General features: G+C 35.1%; 1 protein-coding gene across 4 annotated transcripts in view; it reads right to left on the reverse strand.

Moving 5' to 3' along the window:
• Positions 1-2,307: 2,307 nt before the first annotated feature.
• fmnl2b (formin-like 2b) overlaps positions 2,308-14,419 on the reverse strand; it is a 35,077-nt gene continuing 22,965 nt past the window's right edge. For 2 of the 4 annotated variants that reach the window (XM_051897473.1, XM_051897471.1), the window contains 10 exons: positions 12,413-12,647; positions 12,212-12,280; positions 12,051-12,131; positions 11,826-11,955; positions 9,904-10,067; positions 9,711-9,812; positions 9,527-9,628; positions 7,126-7,249; positions 6,756-6,871; positions 2,308-3,550 (listed from right to left, as the gene is read on the reverse strand). In XM_051897473.1, coding sequence (XP_051753433.1) covers positions 6,780-6,871; positions 7,126-7,249; positions 9,527-9,628; positions 9,711-9,812; positions 9,904-10,067; positions 11,826-11,955; positions 12,051-12,131; positions 12,212-12,280; positions 12,413-12,647 — 1,099 coding nt within the window. In that variant the 3' untranslated portion in view covers positions 2,308-3,550; positions 6,756-6,779. The remainder of the gene's footprint in view (positions 3,551-6,755; positions 6,872-7,125; positions 7,250-9,526; positions 9,629-9,710; positions 9,813-9,903; positions 10,068-11,825; positions 11,956-12,050; positions 12,132-12,211; positions 12,281-12,412; positions 12,648-14,419) is intronic. The other 2 variants (XM_051897472.1, XM_051897470.1) reach the window with 1 other exon arrangement.

The following is a 14,419-nucleotide window of genomic DNA, read 5'->3' on the forward strand; positions in this document are numbered from 1 at the left end:
ACAAAAGTTTCTATATAGTGGAAAAAGGTTCTTTAGATTTTTTTTTTTTTTTTTTTTTAATGTTCTTCACAATAAAAAAAACACGGTTCTTTTAAGAACTTTAAGAACCTCGCCGAAAGCTTCTTTGGCGAACAAACACACAAACAAAAAGGTTAAAGGTGAAACCTTTATTTTTTAAAAGTGTATGTTTATATACTATATTATATATAACATAAAACAAAATATAACTGACATTTTGTGTATTATTTGTAGAGATGGAGATGCACCAATATATCTGCCAATAATCGGTAAAGCATATTTTTGCACTATCAGCTAGTTTAAAAACAGCCGATAGTCAGGGCCGATACATCCTGTCAATCAAAAGAGGGCAGAAAAATGCACTGCATTTGGGCTTCGTGTAAAGAAAATGCTAAGAAACCAGTTTGATGTTCAATATTAATAGAAATTATATGAACTAATAACATTCAGAAAGTAAAGAAATATTAATTTAATCTTCAGAATTTAGAATGTGTGTTAATATTAATTTGAGTAATGTGTTTATGTTTATAACTGATACCAGTTACTCTGAAACAAGTAGATGAAATGGAGAAAATAAAGTTTTTATTTGCATTTCTTTCAAAATATAATGATTAATTATTAATTATAATGAAGTAATCATCAATTTAAAAGAAGATATAAAAGGCAGATCCCCCAAACTATAGGTATAGTTATCAGTATCGGCAGATATCACTCTGAATAATCGGTATCGGTGCATCTCTAATTATTTGCATTTTAATTATTGCAGATCACAGGTTAATTTTAGCAGAAAACATGGTAACACTTTAGAATAGGGAACATGTATTCACTATTAACTACGACTTTTCACTCAATAAACTCCTAATTTACTGCTTATTAATAGTCAGTAAGGTAGTTGTTAAGTTTAGGTATTGGGTAGGATTAAGAATGTAGAATAAGGTCATGCAGAATAAGGCATTAATATGTGCTTAATAATTACTAATAAACAGCCAATATTCTAGTAATATGCATGCTAATAAGCAACTGGTTAAAAGACCCTAAAATAAAGTGTTACCGAAAACATAAATTTACTCCACATAAATGTACTGTGATGTTTTAACCCTTGTGCTTCAGTTAAAAAAAAGTTAATGTCCATGTCCAAAAACTGTCATAAAAATTTGAATCTTGGGAGCACAGACTTAAATTTGTTCTCATTTTAAAGAAGACCCTCTGCAGATTATTGTTGAAGTAAAAAAGTTTGAAAAAGTGAAATAAGAAAAAAGTTATAGAGGTTTATGAAAAATATTTATGAACAATATTTTATATAAAATATATATTTTATGAAACATGTCAAAGAAAATCAAAGCCATAAATCTAAATAAGTTGTGTTCCAAATTTAAGGTTGATATCTCAAAAAATGAGCTTTCAGTAAGATTTTGTTTAGGCGCAGTACCAAACTTTCCCCGTTAGATGCCAGCAAAGCTCCACTGGTACACACAGTGGTTGGATATTGCAGTAGTTTTTCTCTCTCAAATATTATATGCATATTTTTTTTTTATTAAAACACATGCAAACCACACTCTGACATCCATTATTATACAATTATAGCTGCATAATTGATCAAATTGGCTCTATAATAAGCAGAAAACAGGAATAAAGCGACTATTTGCTTTGTAGGCCAAACCTAAGAAAATGGCACCATTTGGTAAAAAAAAAAAAAAAAAAAGTATTTTTTTAATTTATTTTAATTTTTTTTTTAAAGCTTTGCCAACAGAATGAAAGCCTATTGACAAAGATTGCATTATTTTATAGTTAAATGGCCCTGGGATTAAAAATTGCCATTTTAATGGGGACATTTTTGTCCTTAAGGTGGAGTGGAGCTATTTTGTGTACCAAGTGTAAAATAGATTTATTAAAGGAAATGGGGGTGAAATAGTAAAATTCCAATAAAAATACACACCTACGCGAAAATTTGTGCAGTTGGCATTAACACAGGCAAAATGATCAAAAAACAAAATAATATTATGCCTTTTCAGCAGTGAGCTAAACATTATTCACGGGATCTCGTTTAAATGAATCAGTAAGTTTAATCTGGCCACGTTTAATTGTACAAAAGCCTGTTCCACAGACCCGGGGCCGCTAAGATCCTGGCACACAAGGGGTTGCTACCACCTTGTGGCAGCATTATGTTACCACTGCCCACACCACATTCATTTCAAGTAGCTCCAACATCACATTTATCATCGAGCATTCTCATGTGTCAATCCAGATTTTCAGTAAAATAAAAACATTGACCACACAAAAGAATCACTGTTTTTAACGGTGCTGGTGTCTTTGCTTTATTTGCACACAACCACTGATTCCAGTTAAAGAGATCGAAGTAGAAAAACGTTATATGTGCCACTAGTGTCAGCTCAAGCTTTCAAGTGTTACGTGCAACCACAGACATTTACCATATGCAACAATAGTGATGAGAGAGCAATTCAGGTCACAGAGTAAAGTTGATTCACTGTCTTCACCATCGAATTAAATAATACTGTCATACTAAACAACATAAAAGTTAATACCATTCCAGTGATATTGCAGGACAAGTTGGTTTGTTTCAACAATATGTACAGCACCACAATGGATGAACAATGTAAAAAATAAGAGGCTCAATTTTGTAGCAAAATATCTGTACATTTAAAAAAAAGACTTTTTGTCCAATGAAATGTCATTTTTTTTCCTTTTTTTAAAAAAAACAGCAAACTCTTTTTCACGGCTCACAAATGTCACATGAGATAAAACCAGTAGGAGAGCAAGTCTGTGATTAAAATGAGATGTGTTGTACATACAATGTCAAACTGGTTGTGAATGCTTGGTAGTAAACATTTTCTCAACATTTCATGGATGTTTTTAGTCCGTAAAGTGTCATTCTCAACAGCTCTACACTATCAAGACCAGCTTAAGTTCGAATCTCCTTCTCGTTCTTCATCCACCTTTTTTTTTTTTTTAAATCAAAAGTTCAATTTTAAGATGATCCAGGTTCAATGTCAAAAATAAAAAATAAAAGTGCATCTTGTAAATCTTCCCCTCAGAAAAAGCTGCTTAGCTTGGAGTTTTAAAACAAGAGGTTAAATGACAAGTGGGCCAAAGCAAAGTCTTCATTCGCCATTTCTGCTCATTCTTGTACGTAATACACAAAGTTGAAACATAAAACACCACACTACTTCATCTTCCTTCACAATGTCCATTTGTAGAATCCACAACATTTGACTGTATAGGACTAACATATGGCATCCAACACATTCTCTCCATCTTTCTTTCTATAAAACAGTCCATTAAATCGAGATGCCAGATCCCAGGTAAGCGGAAGTGTTCAGTGTCACATTTATCCACCCTTCCATTGTCCTAAGTGTGCTATTTTTGCTCTTTTTTTCAGTGGTGTCATTGGCCTCAAAAGCTGGCTAGCAGGTGGTGATCTCCATGTTGCGCAGCTGAAGGTGCTGTACCTCCATGTTCCTTCTCCCGCTCCTTCTCAGGGCATCAGCCCGTCGGAAGGGTTGACTGCGCAGGTCTGAAGACAAACAGGTACACCGTTAAACACCGAACACAACAGATCTGGATGAGACGGGGCCAAAGATGGGTGCAAAACAGACAGGTGTGTGGATGTTTGGTTAGTTTTAGATCAATTTAGTAGGAATGCACAATATTCCACTACCATAACGGTTATTTTACAGTTCTCTTTTATTTACTGGTATTGGTTGATATTGGATATAATGGCCGATATTGAAAACATATTGAGCATACTTGTATTATTTTTACATTTACAGACAATGTTATGATACCTAACCTGACCCTACCTGATTCACTTGGAGCATTTAAAATGACTGATCTTAGTTTTTGATGTTTTATTTGAATTATCTTGAATATTTAATTGTGCAAACTCATTTCCCCTATTTTTACAATTACTGATTCATTGTTTTTTTTTTTTATTATTAGCCATTTATGGGTATCAGTTGATATTAGATATAGTCAAACCAAAAATTATTCAGACATTTTTTATATATTTTGACTAGTGGGTGCAGGACACTATAGTTCATTTATGTAAGTGAGGATAGCAAAATAAAGTAAACTGTGACATATTATACCCAAAAATTCTTCATACAGTGGACTACCAGTAAAACTGATAAAAATTTGGAACCAAAGATTATTCAGACCCTTTGACCTGACCATGTTTTGCTTAAGTGTTATCTGACGTAATTAAGAAAATTATTTTCTGACACAGTTTAACTCTGAGATCTTGTCATATTTTATTACCATTTTTTTTAAACTATAGTGAATAAACTGTATTAATGAATGGAATGTTCAAGGTGTCTGAATAAATTTTGGTTTGACTGTATAATGGCCGATATTGAATATTTAACTGTGGATATACTCTTTTCCCCTATTTTTACATGACTGTTATGATAAAGTTAATTTTGTAAAACTTTACAATAAGGTCTCATTTGTTAGCATTAGTTTATGTATTACATAACATGAACTAACAATGAGCAATACTTTTGTTACAGTATTTATTAATCTTTGTTAATGTTAGTAATAAGAATCCAGCGGTTTTTCCATGTTAGTTCACAGTGAATGTAACAAATACAACTTTTGATGTTAATAATGTATTAGTAAATGTTGAAATTAACATTAACTAAGATTAATAAATGCTGTAGAAGTGCAGTTCATTCTTAGTTCATGTTAAAGGAACACTCCACTTTTTTTGAAAATAGGCTCATTTTCCAACTCCCCTAGAGTTAAACAGTTGAGTTTTACCGTTTTCGAATCCATTCAGCCGATCTCCGGGTCTGGCGGTACCACTTTTAGCATAGCTTAGCATAGTTCATTGAATCTGATTAGACCGTTAGCATCTCGCTCAAAAATGACCAAAGAGTTTCGATATTTTTCCTCTTTAAAACTCGACTCTTCTGTAGTTACATCGTGTACTAAGGCCGACGGAAAATGAAAAGTTGCGATTTTCTAGGCCGATATGGCTAGGAACTATACTCTCATTCCTGCGTAATAATCAAGGAACTTTGCTGCCGTACCATGGGTGCAGCAGGCGCAATGATATTACGCAGCGTCTCTCACAAATGTCTCCATGGTTGCAAGGCACGCTCCCTGTGCAAGCAGGGGGTCATAGGCGCTGTGTAATATCATTGCGCCTGCTGCACCCATGGTACAGCAGCAAAGTTCATTGATTATTACGCCGGAATGAGAGTATAGTTCCTAGCCATATTGGCCTAGAAAATCGCAACTTTTCATTTTCCGTCGGTCTTAGTACACGATGTAACTACAGAAGAGTCAAGTTTTAAATAGGAAAAATATCGAAACTCTTTGGTCATTTTTGAGCGAGATGCTAACGGTCTAATCAGATTCAATGAACTATGCTAAACTATGCTAAAAGTAGTACCGCCAGACCCGGAGATCGGCTGAATGGATTCGAAAACGGTAAAACTCAACTGTTTAACTCTAGGGGAGTTGGAAAATGAGCCTATTTTCAAAAAAAGTGGAGTGTTCCTTTAACTAATGCAGTTAACTAATGAAACCTTATTGTAAAGTGTTACCATTCATCTTTACAACATACTAATAATTTATTAACACTGTTTAAAGTAATCTTTAACAAATAAACGAATGAAAATTAATATTTAATACTTCATATTGTACATTTTAATGTTGTGATGCCTAAATTAACTTGGAGCATTTAAAATGACTGATTTTAGATTTTGATGCATTATTTTTATTTAGACAAAATAGAATTTAACATTTTAATATTGGCCATTTATCTGTCTCTACCATTTGTTGATATTGGATTTAACGGCCAATATTGGAAATTTAACTGTGCATACTCATTTCCCCTATTTTAACATGAAGGCAAAACATAATTTAATAACATTGTTAAAAGTAATCTTTAGCAAATAAAAAATGAATTCACGCTGTACATTATAATATGATGCCGAAATTCACTTGGAGCATTTAAAATGGCTGATTTTAATTTTTGATGTTTAATTTAAAATTTATTTAAAATGGAATAGAATATTTTTTAATATTGGCCATTTATCTGTTATCAACAAAAACTTGGAAATATTTTTGGCTTATATTAGCCAGAATTTTACTATTGGTGCACTCCTACTATTTCGATCTTTCTGATAAGTCATGATATGTTGAAGGTAGTTACCAAGACACCAATTTGTGAGGGAAAACTTCAAGACTTTTTTTTTTTTTTTTATCTGTGACTAGAAATAGTGCACAAGAAACAAAATGCAAAATGGTGGAAGTATTAAAGGCAGGCATGCATTTTGGTCCCGCTACTATATACTAACATTCAAATTAATCATTTGATACAATGCACTTATTGTGTACATACTTGTTTTTACATTGTACTTCAATTAAAAAAAAACCTGCATGTCATTAAAGCTGTAATAATGTAATACATTCTGTAATTACTTCTATAATTACACTGTTTACCTTTCACTTACACCTCAAACCTAACCATACCACCAAACCTGTCCTAACCTTACCCGTATCCCACCTCATCACAGTAAATTACAGTAAACTTTTGCAATATAGTATGAACACAATAATTACATTGTACCTAACAATTATTTTGATGCAAGTACACATGTCCGTACTGTATTTAACACGGTTACACCCAGGTGAACAGTAAACAAATGAAGAAACAGACAGAGGGAAGGATGGCTAGGAGATGAGCGAAGAAGAGACAGACTTAAAGGCACCTTTCTGAGGGGAGAGAATTTAGTTTAGTAATGGAAGTCCTCGGAGAGGGCGGGGTCACAGAAGAACCGCGAGCCACGTTTGGCTGATCGTGCGGTAAAGGGGACGGTCTTCAGCACTGCAGCAAAATAATAGCCAATCACAACATAGAAACACCAAAAGCAAGAAGCTCTAGAAAAAGCACAGAATCAGACAGAAACTTCAAGCCTCTAAACTCCAGTAAAGCTAAACAGCATGGCATCTACTGCTACAGTACGTCTACCGTTACTATCAAAAGAACAAGACCAATACACACTTAGGGAAACCGATTCATTTGTCATACATTCAATCAAATGAATCTGTCTGAGTTTTTCCATCCAGTGGCGTTCTTACCCGTAATGATGTCCTCAATGGCTCCATCTTTGCCTTCGTAGACGTGGCGGCTATCTTTGCCTTGCCTCTTCCTTAACTCCGAAATCAGCTCCTGTTGCTGCCGCTTGCCCTTGTGAGATGGCGACTGGTGATTGAGTGAGTTAATAAGGGAAAGAATATGCGGTTATTGCACACAGTTTTACTGTAATCTTCCCACTTAACAATATTCCTTTAATGTACATTTTAGTGTGAACTAGTAAAGCCTAAAGCTCATTGTTTACGCTAGGGATGCCCCCTAATATTCGACTAATTGTTAGTCGATTAGAAGAGGCTTAGTCGACCAAAATTTTGTTAGTCGCAGAAAGAAAAAAAAAAAGCAACAGATCGTTAACGCCGGGTCCTTGAGGTAATTACAGTATGTGGGCCAGGAAATCTGAACGCTCACCTTATCCATTGACCTCAAATATGGCTTATCATTTGAAACATGCAAGCAGTAGCAACTTTACATGGCTGCTCGCTGTAACGTTAACCAAAATAATTGTGTGCTATTATTAGGTGCATATCCAAGTGTTTGTGTGGAGTGTGGAAGCACACTTTACTGCACGACATGGCACGATTACTTGTGTCTTTTCCTGATAACAGCGGAAACAACTTAAAATACTCCGTAATTTTTCGTCATAGAGATAGGAGTAATACATCATTTGAAACTGTAAAGCGTCTAATTTTATTTGTGTAAACTTACAATAACAAGAAAACTTGCCCTTTGTAAAATAAAGAAAACAAACAGGATGCATGTTCTGCCGTCTCGGTCTCTGCAAACTTGAGCGCGTCAAAAAAATAAACCAAAACTCAGTGTATACTTGCCTCACAGAATATATCTATAGAAAACTTGAAATGTCAAGCGATTGTCAACCAATTCAAGTGGAAAACAAATATTCTCAGATTATGTAATCCGTATGAAATGTGCATAAAGGCGCGTCTACTACTGCGTAGATGACGAGAGAGCATCGTTGACTTAATCTCTGCAGCCGAAACATGGAAAACATTATCAATAAATTATTAAAATGTTTAAACAGTCTCCTTGGTTTATATGGCTTATTAACATACTTGTGCGAAGAGTTGACTAATCACCTAAAAAGGATAGTTCACCCAAAAATGAAAATGATCCCATGATTTACTCACCCTCAAGCCATCTTAGGTGTATATATCTTCTTTCAGATGAGCTCAATCGGAGATATATTTAAAAATATCCTGGCTCTTCCAAGCTTTACAATGGTATCGAATGGTGCTTACGATTTTGAAGTCCAAAAAAATGCATCCATTCATCATAAAAGTAATCCATACGGCTCCAGGGGGTTAGTAAAGGCCTTCTGAAGCGAAGTGATGTTTTTTTTTTAAGAAAAATATCTATATTTAAAACGTTATTAACTATAATAACTAGCTTCCGGCAGACGGCTGGAATTTGCGGCAGAAGAGTAACCCCTGACCCAACGTCTGACGCAATGACAAACATGGAAGCACAGAGGACAGAGCAAAACAAAACACTGGTCATGAATTAGAAGTCTAAAATGAGAATTTTTAAAGAGAAATGTTGGAGGATTTCGATATAAGAGAAGAGAAGCTTAGACACTTACATCCTGCATCATACATCGTGTCAGGGGTTACTCTTTTGGCGTATAAGTCTACTTGCATAGGCCGTCTGCCGGAAGCTATTTATTTTAGTTTATAAAGTTTTAAATATGGATATTTTTCTTACAAAAACCCATCGCTTCGCTTCAGAAGGCCTTTATTAACCCCCTGGAGCCGTATGGATTATTTTTATGATGGACGGATGCACTTTTTTGGGCTTCAAAATCATGAGTGCCGTTCACTATCATTATAAAGCTTGGAAGAGCCAGAATATTTTTAAATATAACTCTTGATTGTGTTTGTCTGAAAGAAGATATACACTAGGATGGCTTGAGGGTGAGTAAATCATGGGATAATTTCATTTTTGGGTGAATTATCCCTTTAAATGAACGACTACTAGTCGACTAGAAAAATCTTTAGTCGAGGGCAGCCCTAGTTTACGGATACGTGTACAGTGCACGTGATGTGAATTTCATTATCAGCACAGCACATGCATACTGTAAGCATGCAGCTCGATTATTCTAACTACATACACTGTGTACAAACAGGTCGCACATACACGTTTTTTTTGCGCTAATTTGTTTGTCCACAAGGTGGCAACAGTGCCCCAGGGATTCACATGGTATACATGTTCTGACAAGGACAGAACATTTTGTTGACAGAGTGCAAGTTGTCCTAATGCACAACTGTGTACACGTCAAAGTTAAAGTCTATGCGTACAACAGTGAACGTACGCAATAAAATGAAGTATACTTTGGGCTTATGGCTCTCATTTATGACTTCAACATGATACCTGTTGATCTTCTTGCTCCTCCATCAAGGCCTCCTGTTCCAGAAGTTTCTCCATCATCAGCTGCTCCTGCCTCTTCCTTTGCTCGTTCTCTTCATCCGCTTGCTGCAGACAATGACAGACAAATTAGATCTAGGTCCTGTGTGAACCAGAAGGAAGTTGGTGCACTGATAGTATAAAGTCTCACCCTATAGGACTTGATGAAGCGAACAAACACAGGGAAGAACACAGAGGGTGGCATGGTCTTGGCGCTCTCCCCAAAGAACTTGACAACTTCGTCAAAAGCATCCTGTAATTACATCCAAGTCACATAATCATAATCATCCCAGCGCAGATTTTTCTTTTTAACCACAACACCCTATTGAAAGTTCAATAAATACCTGTGCAATTCTAGCATCATCCAGAAGCTTCTTAAGCCTGGCCTCGTTGTGATGGATGAAATCTTTGAGCAGGGAGTTGTGGCCATGCATGCTGTACTCTCTCCTGGTCAGATCCATACCTCTCTGTAGCTCCTTCACATCCAGGAGAACATTCTCCAGAGAGACTGCAACATGGGATTAATGAAACCCACTCTCAAAAACAAACTTACTGTAGCTTTGCATATTAAGGGACAATAAATCTGTTTTTCTAATTGTTCCTGTTAACCCTCTGAGGCGTACAAACACACCGGTGTGTTTAGAACGTTCCGTACATCACATGATCAACTGGTAAATTCAAAATTGCTTTTGTGTATTGGCTGGTGCTGAGCCAGAGACAATGTCATGAGAAATCAAGTCCCCCCCCATGAATCGGGTCTCCTTTATTACCCAGGCGGTAATGCCTGATCAAAAGTTTTTATCGTGATGTCTTGACTAATTATAACCTATTTCACTATTGTATGATGCTTATTACATTAAGTGCACAAACAACATGCTTGAAATATAAAATGGATGCCTATGTATTGCGTAATAAAACAAACTGGAAACACAACCATGCCAAAAAAATTTTTTTTAATTTTTTTTTTATATAAGGATAAGGATTGTTGCAACATACTATGTTCTGTAAAAGTGATTTAATATTAATTTCACAAAGTAATAGCAAAGTCTTATAGTATATAATAATACTATAATACATTTTTTAAAAATGAATTGTCACGCTAAGTACACAAACATCATTAATCTGAAACATGTTATTGGGAACTATATTGGAAGCAAAAAACAAACCTAATATAATATAAGCAAAGCTAGCAGGCTGATCAGGTAGATGTATGCTATGCTAGTACATAAGCTAACTGCTTATGAAAAACTGCTAAAATGCTTGATTTCACAACCTATAGCTTCAGTTATATACTAGTATATGAACCATGTAATTTAAAAGACATTAATAGTCATTATAATGCATTTTAAATGATATAAATCATAACGTGATTTTGCAGGAATTATAATCAGGTGCTAAAAATACTACCCATTAAAAGACCGTTGAACCAATGGGATCACTTGGGGTCCTAAAGGAGACTCGATTCCTGGGGGACTCGATTTCTCACCACACCGGACACGCTCAGTACTTGTCAAATATCACAACTATTCAGTGTTTTCAACCACATAATGTTTATTGTACGTTTCAGACATTTAAATACACACAAGTACTAGCAAAACAATACATTTATAGTTTGTAAAATACACACTGACGTCTATGGAAGCGGCAATACCAATCCTTACAATTATAATCGATGACGTGTTTTATTCACATCAGATACACATTGTGTAGATAACTGTAACGTTTACTCTATTCTTCTTCCACTTCACCGGCCACTTACTTTCATGTATTTTGGGAGAAGTAGATGAATTGACATGTTGTAAATCCAACAGATATATTGCGGTGAAAACTAACATGGCGGCTACGTTATATAGATCAGCTAACGTGATCATTATGAAGCTTTTTAAAGGACAAAACACATTCACTTACACGTATTTGAGAATCAGATAGCTAACAAGTTTGTCAATATTTTGAATTAAAAAGGAAACTGAAAATAAAAGCGATACATCTGTTATACATCGCTATTTTGGCTGCGGTGTTATTTTAGTGTATTTATATAATTATATTAAGAATTAGCTTCCATTTTTATACTTTCAGTTTTAATTTTAATTTTAGTTAATTTGTTTTTATTTCAGTTTGTCGTCAAGGCAATTTTTTTTCCAATTAACTATTTAAAATGTTCAATTAAAAGTTTAGTTTTAGTTATCAGTAACACTGATTAAGAAATATAATTACCCTTTCTAATTAGGATATTTCAAACATATTTTGAGTGTCGATGGACACTTACCTGCAGCAGCTTTCTCAATGTAGTGCAGCTCATTGTAGAAAATGCTCACAATAGGATATTTCTCCTTCACCACATTGGCTATGTAGTGCAAAAGCGTCTGCTTCCTGTCTGTGGACTTGGTCTCCAACAGCTGAAGGCAAGATACATTACAATATTATAATTAAACTGAATAATATTTCAGAAAAAAAATGGTTTTGCAAAGGTGTACGAGATGTAATAAGTTACCAGATCCAAGCTCTGAAGTTTGAAGCCATAAACAGCTCCTCTCTTACTACTGTTCATATAATTCCCCAGGGCCAAAATGATCTGAGATGAGAGAGATCACATACTTAATTACAAGCAAGACTGTAAAAAGAGACTCTGATGTTAGAGTTTTAGTGGCTTACCTCAAGGATTTTCTTTAACTTCTGTGATGATTTTATGGATACAGATGCTGCTATGATAGCATGAAGTTGCTGTAGGAAAAACAGCAACAGTAAAAAGACAAAATTTATAAATGCATTTCAGATCATTTTAGATATTCAAAACAGTGTTACATTATTCAATTTCACCATTGATTTGTTTCTCTATTTCTCTATCCACTTTACCGGTGTGAGCATCTGCAGGCTATCACTAAAGTTGCCCATGAAGGCCATGATGGTCATCCGCTGTGGCAGCCTTTCGATCTTGCTGAAAAGCATCATGAACCGGTCCTCATCAGTGAGCCCGTCCATTGGCCGTCGCTCCCGCTCGTACTGGCGGAGCATCTTCACCTCACTTTCAGTGGGCATGAACCGCATCAAACACTCCACGAAATCCACAGGCACTGTACGAAGGTCAAACCTGAGGGGAGGAGAGAAACTGATCACAGTGCTATTCAAAACAAAAAAACCCCAAAACCAATCCAAACAAAACCAAACCAAAACTAGGGGTGTAGATATTGACAAAGAATTATATCTTGATATTTTCTGGGATTTTCTTGATAATGATAATTAGAAAATATATTGCTGTGTGTTTATTGTGTTGATACTTTGGCAGGTTTAGGACTGCCATGGACAGCTGACTCTTAAAGTCTTTGATATTCTTCATATTCTGTGTGGTGGTCAGTTCACAGCAGTGACAGAAATGATCTTTTCCAATAAGTTTGTGTGCATTTTTACTTTTATAACACCATTTTTTATGCATAATGTTTTAAATGTTTTAAACATCAAACACTGAATATTGATATTTCGAAATTATTTTAAAAAGATACTTTAAATGTGAAATTAAAACCACCAGCAGGAGGCAGCAAGTCACTGTTAATGAGTGAGTCATTGGGCCCTATTTTAACGATCTAAGCACATGGCCTGAAGCACATGGCGCAGGTGCACTTAGGGCGTGTCCGAATCCACTTTTGCTAGATTAACGATGGAAAAAATGGTTGGTGCATGGTCCATAAGGGTTGTAGCTAGTCTCTTAATGAATCAATGGGTGTGTTTTGGGCAATAAACCAATCAGAGTGTCCCATTCCCTTTAAAAGCCAGTTGCACTTGCACCATTTACATGCCGGAATATAGACACCCTCAACCTGACGAGTCAGTAATTAGCCAATTTCATTCGTCATTACTGCAAATAGGTAATTTTGATACATGCAATGACTATCCATTATGACATGTAGCCATTTTTATCTTTATGTACACAATAATAATCTTTTACACTGTAATCCTTTTATTTTTATTATTTGGCATGTGTGTGCTGCTGCGTGTCCCTGTGTGTGTAATAAGCGTGTACGAGCGTTGTGCACCAGCCTATAGGCGCATATTACTAACACGCCTTTTAAATAACAAAAAAAATACTGCGCCATTGACTTTAGACCAGGTTTTTGTTGGTCAATGGCGCAGTCGTTCAAGCAATTCATTCAAACGGCTGATTAATTCAGGAACAAAGCATTTGACTGTCTTAATGAGTGAGTCATTGAATCATTCATTCAAACGATTCGTTCATTCAGTAAGAAAACATCGCTGTGTGTTGCTTAGAGATGCAAAACAATCCTGAGGCTTTGTTTGGAACTATTTTCAAAGATGAAATACAGCAAAAACAGGAAATATTGTGTCTAAAATGCAAGTCATTTAATATTAACTTGTTTATTGAACTAAAAAAAATCGAAATCACATTTGTAATGCTGATTTTGGAGAAAAAAACGGCACTCTTTATGTGATAATAATTAACGATATTAAATGATATAAATATAAAAGACATACAGAGGTATTTTTGCCCCCTTATCTTGAATATTGGGTGCATTCTAAATGCATTTTAATTGACTAAATCACACAGTGAAAGCAAGCAATCTAAATACACAAGCGCACTAGTCTAACCTACTAGACTAAATCATGTAGTGATATATATCACTTATATCACACACCCTAACCAAAACCAAAACAAAACCAACCAAACAAAACAAACCCAAAACAAACCTAAAAAAAACAAAACGAAAACAGCAGACGTAAAAGATACAGGAATTGAACTGTGAAATGAACAGCATCAGAACTGCCGTTTCAACAAGAAAATGAACAAGAACAATCCCATAGTTGTAAACACCATCTCACCAAGAATATGGCTCATATTCTTTGAGTTAT

The sequence above is a fragment of the Ctenopharyngodon idella genome, chromosome 6, assembly GCF_019924925.1.
Source record: "Ctenopharyngodon idella isolate HZGC_01 chromosome 6, HZGC01, whole genome shotgun sequence".
Classification (NCBI taxonomy): domain Eukaryota; kingdom Metazoa; phylum Chordata; class Actinopteri; order Cypriniformes; family Xenocyprididae; genus Ctenopharyngodon; species Ctenopharyngodon idella.